Source organism: Salmo salar, chromosome 15, assembly GCF_965601325.2.
Source record: "Salmo salar chromosome 15, fSalSal1, whole genome shotgun sequence".
NCBI lineage: Eukaryota > Metazoa > Chordata > Actinopteri > Salmoniformes > Salmonidae > Salmo > Salmo salar.
This window is the reverse complement of record NC_138305.1, coordinates 22,571,717-22,587,818: the sequence shown is the minus strand read 5'-3', so window position 1 is coordinate 22,587,818 and position 16,102 is coordinate 22,571,717. Positions and strand designations below refer to the sequence as shown.

General features: G+C 44.1%; 1 protein-coding gene across 1 annotated transcript in view; it reads right to left on the bottom strand.

The window, feature by feature from the left end:
- The window catches only part of LOC106571019 (fibronectin type III domain-containing protein 4-like), a 99,394-nt gene extending 84,196 nt beyond the window's left edge, over nt 1-15,198 (bottom strand). The window contains exon 1 of the mRNA XM_082961951.1: nt 15,123-15,198. Coding sequence (XP_082818077.1) covers nt 15,123-15,198 — 76 coding nt within the window. The remainder of the gene's footprint in view (nt 1-15,122) is intronic.
- Nucleotides 15,199-16,102: the final 904 nt, after the last annotated feature.

Sequence of the window (16,102 nt, the reverse complement as noted above, 5' to 3'; positions counted from 1 at the left end):
CAGGACCAAGCAGCGGAGGAAATCTGGCGAGGACCGGGGAACACGGCTGGTAAGAGAGACAGCCCCAAGAATATTTTTTGGGGGGGCACAAGGGCAGTTTGGCGGGGCGAGGATGGAGCCCCAGGCCAGCTCCCCGTACCCTTTTTGGGCAGAGACGAACTGGACAGGTCCCGTGCTTTGGGGTGATGGGTACTGTGGCGAGGCCGAGCATTTTCAGGCCAGTATGCGCAGTACCAGCGCCCCGCATGTGCCAGGGGAAAGTGGGCATCCAGCCAGTAGGGGTGATGCCAGCCCTGCGCTCGAGACCGCCAGTGCGCCTCTATGGTCCAGTGTTTCCCGCTACACGCACTAGCCTTGAGGTGCGTGTCTCCAGGCTGGCACGTCCAGTACCAGCCCCACGCATCAGGCTTCTAGTGCGTCAACCCAGTACGACTCGGCCTGTTCCCGCTCCCCGCACTAGCCCTGAGGTGCGTGTCTCCAAGCTGGCACGTCCAGTACCAGCCCCATGCATCAGGCTTCTAGTGCGTCAACCCAGTCCGACTTGGCCTGTTCCCGCTACACGCACTAGCCTTGAGATGCGTGTCTCCAGGCTGGCATGTCCAGTACCAGCCCCACGCATCAGGCTTCTAGTGCGTCAACCCAGTCCGACTCGGCCTGTTCCCGCTCCCCGCACTAGCCCTGAGGTGCGTGTCTCCAGGCTGGCACGTCCAGTACCAGCCCCATGCATCAGGCTTCTAGTGCGTCAACCCAGTCCGACTTGGCCTGTTCCCGCTACACGCACTAGCCTTGAGATGCGTGTCTCCAGGCTGGCATGTCCAGTACCAGCCCCACGCATCAGGCTTCTAGTGCGTCAGCCCAGCCTCGCCAGTCTGGAGCCGCCAGAGCCGCCAGCCAGTCTGGAGCCGCCAGAGCCGCCAGCCAGTCTGGAGCCGCCAGAGCCGCCCGCCAGTCTGGAGCCGCCAGAGCCGCCCGCCAGTCTGGAGCCGCCAGAGCCGCCCGCCAGTCTGGAGCCGCCAGAGCCGCCCGCCAGTCTGGTGCCGCCAGAGCCGCCCGCCAGTCGGGAGCCGCCAGAGCGGCCCGCCAGCCGGGCGCAGCCAGGGTCGTCCGCCAGCCGGGCGCAGCCATCGCCGCCCGCTAGCCGGGCGCAGCCAGAGACGCCCGCCAGTTGGGCACAGCAAGAATCGCCCACCAGCCGGGCGATGTCAGGGTCGCCCACCAGTCCTCCGACGCAGCCAGGAGTGTCACCTAAGTGGGCGACGCCGAGGGTGGAGCGGGGTCCACGTCCCACACCTGAGCCACCTCCGATATAGGTGGGTTAGGGAGGGGGGGTGTAGCACAGTGCCGTCGTTGACGGCAGCCACCCTCCCTTCCCTCCCTGTAGCTTAGGGGGATTTTTCTGTTTGTTTTGGGGTTTTCTGTGTTTTTCTTTTGAGGTGCATTCAGGGTCTGCACCTTTAGGGGGGGGGGGGGGGGGGGGGCGGTACTGTCACGTCCTGACCAGCAGAGGGAGTAATTGTATTAGTTTTGGTCAGGACGTGGCAGAGGGTTTGTGTTGTGTATGTATTTCTATGTTCTGTTAAGTTTAGTTTTTCTATGTTTAGGATTGGGTGTTGGACTCTCAATTGGAGGCAGGTGTTTCTAGTTGCCTCTGATTGAGAGTCCTATATAGAGGTGTGTGTTTGGTTTGGTTATTTTGTGGGTAGTTGATTTTGCACTGCTGTATGTAAGTACCTAGCCTGTAAAACTGTTGGTCTGTCGTTCTCTTTTGTTTATTGTTTTTCCGTGTTCACGTTTATTTCAAAAATTATCACGATGAACACGCAACCCGCTGCGCCTTGGTCTTCTCTCCAGTACGACAGCCGTGACATTGCTGGTATAATTCAAGCTTGCTGGTATAATTCAATCTTGCTGGTATAACACAAGTCTACTGGTATAATTCAAGCTTGCTGGTATAATTCAAGCTTGCTGGTATAATTCAAGCTTGCTGGTATAATACAAGCTTGCTGGTATAATTCAAGCTTGCTGGTATAATTCAAGCTTGCTGGTATAATTCAAGCTTGCTGGTGTAATACAAGCTTGCTGGTATAATTCAAGCTTGCTGGTATAAATCAAGCTTGCTGGTATAATTAATACAAGTTTACTGGTATAATTCAAGGCTGCTGGTATAATTCAGTCTGCTGGTATAATACAAGCTTGCTGGTATAATTAATACAAGTTTACTGGTATAATTCAAGCCTGCTGGTATAATTCAGTCTGCTGGTATAATTCAAGCTTGCTGGTATAATACAAGCTTGCTGGTATAATTCAAGTCTGCTGGTATAATTCAAGCCTGCTGGTATAATTCAAGCCTGCTGGTATAATACAAGCCTGCTGGTATAATTCAAGCCTGCTGGTATAATACAAGCCTGATGGTATAATTCAAGCCTCCTGGTATAATACAAGCCTGCTGGTATAATTCAAGCCTGCTGGTATAATACAAGCCTGATGGTATAATTCAAGCCTGGTGGTATAATACAAGCCTGCTGGTATAATTCAAGCCTGGTGCTATAATTCAAACATAATGGTATATTTCAAGCCTGCTGGTATAATTCAAGCCTGCTGGTATAATTCAAGCCTGGTGGTATATTTCAAGCCTGCTGGTATAATTCAAGCCTGCTGGTATAATTCAGTCTGCTGGTATAATTCAAGCTTGCTGGTATAATACAAGCTTGCTGGTATAATACAAGCCTGCTGGTATAATTCATACATAATGTGTATCTGTGTTTATGTGTGTGTGTGCGTGGGTGTGTGTGTGTGTGTGTGTGTTTGTGTGTAAGCTTTACATTCTGCACAGGGACTCTACAGTGGGACGAGCAACAATGGTGACATTGCAGATCTCTGTGTGAGTCGGTGACCAGTCCGGGACAAAGCCTCTGGCTCTCAGAGACAACCTTGACACCATTTGGACCACATGTCTTGTCCTGATTTTTTCCTGTCTACATCTCTACAGTAACCACATGTCTTGTCCTGTTCCTTCCTATCTACATCTCTACAATAACCACATCTTGTCCTGTTCCTTCCTGTCTACATCTCTACAGTAACCACATGTCTTGTCCTGTTCCTTCCTGTCTACATCTCTACAGTAACCACATCTTGTCCTGTTCCTTCCTGTCTACATCTCTACAATAACCACATCTTGTCCTGTTCCTTCCTGTCTACATCTCTACAGTAACCACATGTCTTGTCCTGTTCCTTCCTGTCTACATCTCTACAGTAACCACATCTTGTCCTGTTCCTTCCTGTCTACATCTCTACAGTAACCACATGTCTTGTCCTGTTCCTTCCTGTCTACATCTCTACAGTAACCACATGTTTTGTTCTGCTCCTTCCTGTCTAGATCTCTACAGCAACCACACACACACCAGGGGACTCCTGTTAGCTATCGGCAGCAAGCCTACAAGGTAAAACTTTTTTTTTGTTGCTCTTTCAAATAATTTTTATAAAGTAACAGACATGGTGTCGAACAGGAAGATTGGAATGCTGTGAACCAAAAGGTTGTGAGTTAAAATCCCAGATGAGGACGTGTTGAACAATAACGACGGTATAAATGAAAATGCACAACGTAATCATGTATTTCAATGTGTCAAATACGTTTTTTAAGTTGAAAACATTGTTTGTCAAAAGCACTGTGCGTGTGTAATGAGGTCAACAGCCTTTTTTTTTTAGGTAAAATGCCTAAATAATATTTTCTAGTTGAATGAACATAAGAGACAAGTTGAGCCAACACATCATTTTAAGTTGACCAAATGTTCATCTACATTTTGTCATGTTGGAGCTACATTTGGGCAAAACATTTTTTGTTCAGGTAACACTAGTTACGTAATAATAAATAATTTGTCACGACTTCTGCCGAATTCGATGCCCCTCTTTGCTCGGGTGGTGCTCGGCGGTCGACGTCGCCGGTCTTCTAGCCATCATTGATCAGTTTTTCCATTTTCCATTGGTTTTGTCTTGTCTTCCTACCACACCTGGTTCCAATCCCATTCATTACATGTGTATTTAATCCTCTGTTTTCCGTCATGTCCTTGTCGGTGACTGTTTGTGAGTTATGTACCCGTGTATTTTGTATCGGAATGCGACGGGTTATTTTTACCCATGTTATTTGTGTACTTTGGTTTTAGAGTTTGTTTTTTTGTAATAAATACTCCAGTTTAACCAAGTTGGTTTCTCCTGCGCCTGACTTCCCTGCCACCTACACACACGACTATGACATAATTGAAAAAACGATTTATTTTTGACAGTTTATAAGGGCCATTCATGTCCACCTGATTTGTCCCCTCTAAAATATATTTCACACCATAATTCCCCATTTATTCAATGATGTCATGTCATTTTGTTAAAATAAACTCAACGGGGAACAATAAAACTTAGCTCTGTTCATTTATATTTGAATGTTCAAATTAATACAGACAGATTGTAAATTCCAACTGTCTCGGTGCATTCAGGATGGCCAACCTTAGTAACACAGCTATTTCATCATCCAGGGCTGTTTGCAATGAGCCGTGCATATTTATGACCGTCCTAATGATTATTCTAATGATATTCCTGTAGTCCCGATGGCTCTGAGAATTCCTTTTTTCCCCGCAGAGATTAAACATCCCACCAGGACAGAAAGAAAAACAATCAAAGGTGCGGCCCACGGAAAACCCCCTGCGTTTTCAATCCCACTTCAAACATAGAGAATTGTAGCGTTCTGTAAATTCAGAGAGAGATTAGAGAACGGATTGTGAGAAATCTTGATTAAAGTGGAAAGTTCTGAGCTACAACATGAATTCATCATACCTACTTTATGCAGTTGCCTAATGGCCAATTTATACTTGGTCTAACTACATGTCTGTAGACAATTATATCGCGACAATTGTCACTGGTCAAAAAAGTTTCCATGTCACAAAGACATGGAAAACAAGTTGACCGACGTAACGTCCGATGTCGTTGTTTCCGGATTTCCACAGCAACCAGACCAAATCCTCCTGTGACAAGATAAAGCAAGGACTTTTTAAATTCTCAGATGGAATTACCTACTTTAATTTCTTCACGGTGTAACCATAAGCTATTTTCTGTAAACTCGCTATTACCTTGTAAATAATGATGCTGTTTTTACATTTATTTTCCTGAAATAATGAACAAAAAGTAACATTTCAGATGTTATCATTTATACTATGTCATTAATTATTTGGACTGGATAGCCTCCAGATAACTAGCTAGCAACTAACCGAAACATTGTTTACAAAATTGCTTTTAGTTGACTGGCTTGCTAGGTTGACATTTAGTGAATTCATTTTATGACGGGCGGGTTTATCGGTGTTAAAATAGTGGCGCACCGGGATGCTGATGTCATGCAGAGACTGTCATTTTGGTGTTTATTCTTTTTCTTAAACCCGAAACGATAATTTTGATGATGGACGACAATAGAATGTTCAAGGTGTCGCTACAGACTATGTGTCTACAGACATGTCGATAGACGTGTAGCTTGCTGTATGTAGCACTGTGAGTTAATGGATGGATACACAATGGTAAATCATTGATGTTACAGTCCAAGTCCAAGATGTCCAAGTTTCCACTGTCTTCAAAGAAGCCTTTGCTGTAGATGTCCAGTGATTGAATCAACTGTATCCTGAGTGAATGCATGGGAATACAAGAAACAATGGCATCCACATTTAGCAAAGGGCACACATGCAATTCTACTGTATGACTATGGTTAATGACTGGTTAATGACTATGGTTAATGACTGGTTAATGACTGGTTAATGACTATGTTAATGACTGGTTAATGACTATGGTTAATGACTGTGGATAATGACTGGTTAATGACTGTGGTTAATGACCGATTAATTACTATGGTTAATGACTGGTTAATGACTGCTTAATGACTGGTTAATGACTGGTTAATGACTGGTTAATGACTGTGGTTAATGACTGGTTAATGACTGTGGTTAATGACTGGTTAATGACTGTGGTTAATGAATGGTTAATGACTGTGGTTAATGACTGTGGTTAATGACTGGTTAATGACTGGTTAATGACTATGGTTAATGACTGTGGTTAATGACTATGGTTAATGACTGGTTAATGACTGTGGTTAATGACTGGTTAATGACTATGGTTAAAATGACTGTGGTTAATGACTATGGTTAATGACTATGGTTAATGACTGGTTAATGACTGTGGTTAATGACTATGGTTAATGACTATGGTTAATGACTATGGTTAATGACTGGTTAATGACTGTGGTTAATGACTGGTTAATGACTGGTTAATGACTGGTTAATGACTGTGGTTAATGACTGGTTAATGACTGGTTAATGACTATGGTTAATGACTGGTTAATGACTATGGTTAATGACTGGTTAATGACAATGGTTAATGACTGGTTAATGACTGTGGTCAATGACTGTGGTTAATGACTATGGTTAATGACTGTGGTTAATGACTATGGTTAATGACTGTGGTTAATGACTGGGGATAATGACTGGTTAATGACTGGTTAATTACGATGGTTAATGACTGGTTAATGACAAGTTAATGACTGGTTAATAACTGTGGTTAATGACTGGTTAATGACTGGTTAATGACTGGTTAATGACTGTGGTTAATGACTGGTTAATGACTGTGGTTAATGACTATAGTTAATGCATATGTTAATGACTGGTTAATGACTGGTTAATGACTGGTTAATGACTATAGTTAATGACTGTGGTTAATGACTGGTTAATGACTGGTTAATGACTGGTTAATGACTATAGTTAATGACTATAGTTAATGACTGTGGTTAATGACTGGTTAATGACTATGGTTAATGAATATGGTTAATGACTATAGTTAATGACTGGTTAATGACTATAGTTAATGACTATAGTTAATGACTATGGTTAATGACTATGGTTAATGACTGGTTAATGACTATAGTTAATGACTATAGTTAATGACTGGTTAATGATTATAGTTAATGACTGTGGTGAATGACTGGTTAATGACTGGTTAATGACTGGTTAATGACTGTGGTTAATGACTGGTTAATGACTGGTTAATGACTATGGTTAATGACTGGTTAATGACTGTGGTTAATGACTGGTTAATGACTATGGTTAAAATGACTGTGGTTAATGACTATGGTTAATGACTATGGTTAATGACTGGTTAATGACTGTGGTTAATGACTATGGTTAATTACTATGGTTAATGACTATGGTTAATGACTGGTTAATGACTGTGGTTAATGACTGGTTAATGACTGGTTAATGACTGGTTAATGACTGTGGTTAATGACTGGTTAATGACTGGTTAATGACTATGGTTAATGACTGGTTAATGACTATTGTTAATGACTGGTTAATGACAATGGTTAATGACTGGTTAATGACTGTGGTCAATGACTGTGGTTAATGACTATGGTTAATGACTGTGGTTAATGACTATGGTTAATGACTGTGGTTAATGACTGGGGATAATGACTGGTTAATGACTGGTTAATTACGATGGTTAATGACTGGTTAATGACAAGTTAATGACTGGTTAATAACTGTGGTTAATGACTGGTTAATGACTGGTTAATGACTGGTTAATGACTGTGGTTAATGACTGGTTAATGACTGTGGTTAATGACTATAGTTAATGCATATGTTAATGACTGGTTAATGACTGGTTAATGACTGGTTAATGACTGGTTGATGACTATAGTTAATGACTATAGTTAATGACTGTGGTTAATGACTGGTTAATGACTATGGTTAATGAATATGGTTAATGACTATAGTTAATGACTGGTTAATGACTATAGTTAATGACTATAGTTAATGACTATGGTTAATGACTATGGTTAATGACTGGTTAATGACTATAGTTAATGACTATAGTTAATGACTATAGTTAATGACTGGTTAATGATTATAGTTAATGACTGTGGTGAATGACTGGTTAATGACTGGTTAATGACTGGTTAATGACTGGTTAATGACTATAGTTAATGACTATAGTTAATGACTATAGTTAATGACTATGGTTAATGAATATGGTTAATGACTATAGTTAATGACTGGTTAATGATTATAGTTAATGATTGGTTAATGACTATGGTTAATGACTATGGTTAATGACTGTGGTTAATGACTGTGGATAATGAATATGGTTAATGACTATAGTTAATGACTGTGGTTAATGACTGTGGTTAATGATTGGTTAATGACTATGGTTAATGAATATGGTTAATGACTATAGTTAATGACTGGTTAATGATTATAGTTAATGACTGTGGTGAATGACTGGTTAATGACTGGTTAATGACTATAGTTAATGACTATGGTTAATGACTATGGTTAATGACTATGGTTAATGACTATGGTTAATGACTATGGTTTATGACTATAGTTAATGACTATAGACTGGTTAATGATTATAGGTAATGACTATGGTTAATGACTATGGTTAATGACTGTGGTTAATGACTGTGGATAATGACTATGGTTAATGACTATGGTTAATGACTGTGGTTAATGACTGTGGTTAATGACTATGGTTAATGACTGGTTAATGACTTTGGTTAATGACTGTGGTTAATGACTGTGGATAATGACTATAGTTAATATACTGGTTAATGACTATAGTTAATGACTATGGTTAATGACTGGTTAATGACTGTGGTTAATGACTATAGTTAATGACTATAGTTAATGACTGTGGTTAATGACTGTGGTTAATGACTGGTTAATGACTATGGTTAATGACTATGGTTAATGACTATAATTAATGACTGGTTAATGACTGTGGTTAATGACTGTGGTTAATGACTGTGGTTAATGACTGGTTAATGACTGGTTAATGACTATGGTTAATGACTATGGTTAATGACTGGTTAATGACTGTGGTTAATGACTGTGGTTAATGACTGTGGTTAATGACTGGTTAATGACTGTGGTTAATGACTATGGTTAATGACTATGGTTAATGACTATAATTAATGACTGGTTAATGACTGGTTAATGACTGTGGTTAATGACTGGTTAATGACTGGTTAATGACTATGGTTAATGACTGGTTAATGACTGTGGTTAATGACTGTGGTTAATGACTGTGGTTAATGACTGGTTAATGACTGTGGTTAATGACTATGGTTAATGACTATGGTTAATGACTATAATTAATGACTGGTTAATGACTGTGGTTAATGACTGTGGTTAATGACTGGTTAATGACTGGTTAATGACTGTGGTTAATGACTATGGTTAATGACTATGGTTAATGACTATGGTTAATGATTGGTTAATGACTGTGGTTAATGACTGTGGTTAATGACTGTGGTTAATGATTGGTTAATGACTGTGGTTAATGACTGTGGTTAATGACTGTGGTTAATGACTGGTTAATGACTATGCTTAACGACTGTGGTTAATGACTGGTTAATGACTATAGTTAATGATTGGTTAATGACTGTGGTTAATGACTGTGGTTAATGACTATGGTTAATGACTATGGTTAATGACTATAATTAATGACTGGTTAATGACTGGTTAATGACTGTGGTTAATGACTGGTTAATGACTGGTTAATGACTATGGTTAATGACTGGTTAATGACTGTGGTTAATGACTGTGGTTAATGACTGTGGTTAATGACTGGTTAATGACTGTGGTTAATGACTATGGTTAATGACTATGGTTAATGACTATAATTAATGACTGGTTAATGACTGTGGTTAATGACTGTGGTTAATGACTGGTTAATGACTGGTTAATGACTGTGGTTAATGACTATGGTTAATGACTATGGTTAATGACTATGGTTAATGATTGGTTAATGACTGTGGTTAATGACTGTGGTTAATGACTGTGGTTAATGATTGGTTAATGACTGTGGTTAATGACTGTGGTTAATGACTGTGGTTAATGACTGGTTAATGACTATGCTTAACGACTGTGGTTAATGACTGGTTAATGACTATAGTTAATGATTGGTTAATGACTGTGGTTAATGACTGTGGTTAATGACTGGTTAATGACTGTGGTTAATGACTATGGTTAATGACTATGGTTAATGACTATGGTTAATGACTGTGGTTAATGACTGTGGTTAATGACTGTGGTTAATGACTGGTTAATGACTATGGTTGATAACTATGTGTTACGTCCTGACCATAGATAGCACTTATTTTCTATAGTCGAGTAGGTCAGGGCGTGACTGGGGGGGTTTATCTAGTGTATTTAGTTCTATGTTGTTTGGTTCTAGTTTCTGTTTTTCTATGTAGTTTTTTTTAGATGATCCCTAATTAGAGGCAGCTGGTCATCGTTGTCTCTAATTGGGGATCATATTTAAGCAGTTGTTTTTCCCACCTTTGTTTGTGGGAGATTATTTTGAGTTAGTGCATGTTGCACCTCTGTCGTCACGGTTTGTGTTTTGTTTATAGTTTATTGTTTGTTTGGCTAAGTTTCACTATATAATAAAGATGTGGAACAACACGCACGCTGCTCCTTGGTCCGTTCCTACACACACTCGTGACAGAATCTCCCACCACCAAAGGACCAAGTAGCGTGCCCAGGAGTGGACATGGGAGGACATCCTGGACTGCAAAGGATCCTGGACGTGGGAGAATATCCGTGGGAGGAGATCCGGGTGGAATCGGGTGGGATCGCCTCCCATGGGAACAGGTGGAAGCAGCGAGGGAGGAACGATGACAAGATCGGGAGTCACGGCAACGACGGAAGCCCGAGAGGCAGCTCCAAAAAAAAATGTTTTTGGGGGGGGGCACACGGGGAGATTGGCAGAGTCAGGGTTTAAACCTGAGCCAACTCCCCATGCTTACCATGGGGAGCGTGTGACCAGTCAGGCACCGTGTTATGTGGTGATGTGCACTGTATCTCCAGTGCGCATTCATAGCCCGGTGCGCACTGTGCCTGTGCCCCGCATTTGCCGGGCTAAAGTGAGCGTTCAGCCAGGACGGGTTTTGCCAGCTCTACGCTCCAGACCTCCAGTGCGCCTCCACGGTCCAGTATATCCTGCACCGGTTCTGCGCACCAGGTCTCCAGTGCGCCTCCACAGCCCAGTACGTCCTGTGCCTCCTCCTCGCACTCTCCCTGGAGTGCGTGTCCTCAGTCAGGTACGTCCTGTGCCTTCTCCTCGCACTCTCCCTGAAGTGCGTGTCCTCAGTCCAGTACGTCCTGTGCCTGCTCCTCGCACTCGCCCTGAAGTGCGTGTCACCAGTCTGGTGCCACCTGTCCCGGCTCCATGCACTAGGCCTCCAGTGCGCCTGCCCAGTCCGGTGCGTCCTGTGCCTGCTCTCCACACTCGCCCTGAGGTGCGTGTTACCAGTCTGGCGCCATATGTGCCAGCCCCACGCATCAGGCCTCCAGATTGCCTTCCCGTTCCAGAGCTTCCGGCGACAGTTCCCAGTCCAGAGCTTCCGGCGACAGTTACCAGTACAGAGCTTCCGGCGATGTTTCACAGTCCGGAACCTCCTGAGACGGTCCACGGCCTGGAGCCTCCTGAGACGGTCCACGGCCCGGAGCCTCCTGAGACGGTCCACGGCCCGGAGCCTCCAGCGACGGTTCACGGCCTGGAGCCTCCTGAGACGGTCCACGGCCCGGAGCCTCCAGCGACGGTCCGGAGTCTCCAGCGGCGGTCCGGAGTCTCCAGCGGCGGTCCGGAGTCTCAAGCGGCGGTCCGGAGTCTCCAGCGGCGGTCCGGAGTCTCCAGCGGCGGTCCGGAGTCTCCAGCGGCGGTCCGGAGTCTCCAGCGGCGGTCAGTGGTCCGGAGTCTCCAGCGGCGGTCGGCGGTCCGGAGCCTCCAGCGACGGTCGGCGGTCCAGAGCCTCCACCGATGCTGGTGGGTTCACAGGATGAGAGGGTTCCTCGTCCTGCACCAGAGCCGCCTCCTATGCTGGCGGATCCGCAGGATGAGAGGGTTCTTCGTCCCGCACCAGAACCGCTTCCGATGCGGGAGGATCCGCAGGATGAGAGGGTTCTTCGTCCTGCACCAGAACCGCCACCAACACTAGACACATTTACATTTACGTAATTTAGCAGACGCTCTTATCCAGAGCGACTTACAAATTGGTGCATTCACCTTATGATATCCAGTGGAACAAGTCCGGAACCTCCAACGACGGTCCACGGCCCGGAGCCTCCTGAGACGGTCCACAGCCCAGAGCCTCCTGAGACGGTCCACATACCGGAGCCTCCTGAGACGGTCCACGGTCTGGAGTCTCCAGCGATGGTCCGCGGTCCGGAGTCTCCAGCGACGGTCCGGAGTCTCCAGCGGCGGTCCGGAGTCTCCAGCGACGGTCCGCGGTCCGGAGTCTCCAGCGACGGTCCGCGGTCCGGAGCCTCCAGCGACGGTCGGTGGTCCGGAGCCTCCAGCGACGGTCGGCGGTCCGGAGCCTCCACCGATGCTGGTGGGTTCGCAGGATGAGAGGGTTCCTCGTCCTGCACCAGAGCCGCCTCCTATGCTGGCGGATCCACAGGATGAGAGGGTTCTTCGTCCCGCACCAGAACCGCTTCCGATGCGGGAGGATCCGCAGGATGAGAGGGTTCTTCGTCCTGCACCAGAACCGCCACCAACACTAGACACATTTACATTTACGTCATTTAGCAGAGCGACTTACAAATTGGTGCATTCACCTTATGATATCCAGTGGAACAACCACTTTACAATAGTAGATCTATATCTTTTTTTTTGGGGGGGGGGGTGGGTTAGAAGGATTACTTTATCCTATCCCAGGTTAGGGTTAGTGACACCCCCCTAAACCTCCCTTTTGGTTTCAGGTTTTGCGGCCGGAGTCCGCACCTTTGGGGGGGGGTACTATCACGTCCTGACCATAGAGCCTGACCATAGAGAGCTCTTATTTTCTATGGTAGAGTAGGTCAGGGCGTGAATGGGGGGGGGGGGTTATCTAGTGTATTTAGTTCTATATTGTTTGGTTCTAGTTTCTGTTTTTCTATGTTGGGGTTATTGGATGATCCCCAATTAGAGGCAGCTGGTCATCGTTGTCTCTAATTGGGGATCATATTTAAGTAGTTGTTTTTCCCACCTTTGTTTGTGGGAGATTATTTTGAGTTAGTGCATGTTGCACCTCTGTCGTCACGGTTTGTGTTTTGTTTATAGTTTATTGTTTGTTTGGCTAAGTTTCACTATATAATAAAGATGTGGAACGATACGCACACTGCGCCTTGGTCCGTTCCTACACACAATCATGACACTATGGTTAATGACTGTGGTTAATAACTATGGTTAATGACTATGGTTAATAACTAAGACGCAGGGCTCCTTACTGTCCCTAGAATTTCTAAGCAAGCAGCTGGAGGCAGGGCTTTCTCCTATAGAGCAACATTTTTATGGAATGGTCTGCCTATCCATGTGAGAGACGAAGACTCGGTCTCAACCTTTAAGTCTTTATTGAAGACTCATCTCTTCAGTAGGTCCTATGACTGGTGCAGTCTGCCCCAGGGGTATGAAGGTGAACGGAAAGACACTGGAGCGACGAACCGCCCTTGCTGTCTCTGCCTGGCTGGTTCCCCTCTCTCCACTGGGATTCTCTGCCTCTGACCCTATTACGGGGACTGAGTCACTGGCTTACTGGTGCTCTTCCATGCCGTCCCTCGGAGGGGTGCGTCACTTGAGTGGGTTGAGTCACTGACGTGATCTTCCTGTCCGGGTTTGCACCCCCCTCGGGTTCGTGCCGTGGTGGAGATCTTTGTGGGCTATACTCGGCCTTGTCTCAGGGTAGTAAGTTGATGGTTGAAGATATCCCTCTAGTGGTGTGGGGGCTGTGCTTTGGCAAAGTGGGTGGGGTTATATCCTTCCTGTTTGGCCCTGTCCGGGGGTATCGTCGGATGGGGCCACAGTGTCTACCGACCCCTCCTGTCTCAGCCTCCAGTATTTATGTTGCAATAGTTTGTGTGTCGGGGGGCTTGGGTCAGTCTGTTATATCTGGATTATTTCTCTTGTGTCATCCGGTGTCCTATGTGAATTTAAGTTCCTCTATTTCTCTCTTTCTCTCTCTCGGAGGACCTAAGCCCTAGGACCATGCCCCAGGACTACTTGGCCTAATGACTCCTTGCTGTCTCCAGTCCACCTGGTCATGCGTCTGCTCCAGTTTCAACTGTTCTGCCTGCAGCTATGGAACCCTGACCTGTTCACCGGACGTGCTACCTTTTCCCGGACCTGCTTTTTTGGACACTCTCTCTCTACTGCATCTGCTGTCTCTAACTCTGAATGATCGGCTATGAAAAGCCAACTGACATTTACTCCTGAGGTGCTGACCTGTTGCACCCTCCACAACTACTGTGATTATTATTATTTGACCCTGCTGGTCATCTATGAACATTTGAACATCTTGGCCATGTTCTGTTATGATCTCCACCCGGCACAGCCAGAAGAGGACTGGCCACCCCTCATAGCCTGGTTCCTCTCTAGGTTTCTTCCTAAGATCTGGCCTTTCTAGGGAGTTTTTCCTAACCACTGTGCTTCTACACCTGCATTGCTTACTGTTTGGGGTTTTAGGCTGGGATTCTGTACAGCACTTTGTGACATCGGCTGATGTAAAAAGGCCTTCATCAATAAATTTCATTTGATATGGTTAATGACTATTGTTAATAACTATGGACAGTCTAGATAAGGAGGTCAACGAGCTATAATCATGGATTAGGTTTGACAGCAGGTTGGTTTTCACTGAATAGTCTTATGTAATGGCTGGCTATTAAGAGTTGCTATGGTGTTAATTATACATGAGTAATTCAGTAGTAATGTGTTAATAATCACTGGCTAATTAGAAAACAGATTTGCAAAATAACCAAGTGAAGGTTACTTGTAAAATTTGAGGTGAACGATCAAGTCAACATGTTAAATGCGTTTTAATAATTTAAAATAATCACCATTTATTTATTTAATATAATATAATAAAGGAAATATTCTATCTGTCCCCTCAGCATTTACCCACCAACCTATCGTTGGCGAAAGCGCATACGATGTCCACATGTCCAGTTTGATATTCTGTTTTGGCACAGTGAGTGAGAAAGGATTGGCAGAAACAGCTAACTTGTTACAGAAACATAAGAAAGCCATGACAAAAAAAAAAAAATTCAATATTATTAACTTACTTGCTGTGACCACACACATGTCACTGGTGAAGAGCAACTGGACTGCACAGTTCACCAACACCAGCAGACGAGACATGGCTTGGCGTTTTATTCTTCCCAGATCTATAGACCAAAATGCATAAAATGTCCAATCTTCTTCAAGTACCGAACTTGTAGGCAACTTAATGCCTGCAATTTATAGCAAATTTGGACAACAATTCCTTTCACAAATGATCTCTATTATCCGAAGTGACCGTTGAAACCGAGTCCAATTACCCTATTCAGAGTAGGTTAACTATCTTCAGATATGTGACAAAAGAGATCACATTCACAAACATTTTGTCAACATGTCCCGGTACATTCATGTCAACAATAATCCAATATGTATTCGTTAACCATCCCTCCGATAGCACAGCCTCCTCACTTCCGTCTCCTTTTCTCAAACCGTCTTGTCCAAATGAAATCTCACGGCGTCCTGATACCTTCGATCTTCTCCAAGGTTTTATTTAAAAAAAGAGGCTTCCACAAAAAATCGATCGCTCATGCCATCTTCAAGTGTGATTCTAAATCTCCTATGAGCTCGTCATGTATCATGTATAATGAATAGGCTACAGGTAACCTGTGATTAAGACAATGCGTTGAGACTTTCAGCCCGTTGGACAGCGCTCCAAGCTACAGACAGCGCCTCGGTGAGCAGGCAGCGCGCCTCACAGTCTAGTAAGCACTGCTTTCTGTTCATTTATTCATGTTGATCTCTCTCTCTCTCTCTCTCTCTCTCTCTCTCTCTCTCTCTCTCTCTCTCTCTCAATTTCAGGGGCTTTATTGGCATGGGAAACATATGTTTATATTGCCAAAGCAAGTGAAAGACAATAAACAGAACAGAAGTGAAATAAACAGTACAAAATGATTAGTTAACATTACACTCACAAAAGTTCCAGAGGAAAAGAGACATTTCAAATGTTATAATATGTCCATGTAAAGTGGTGTAATGATGTGCAAAT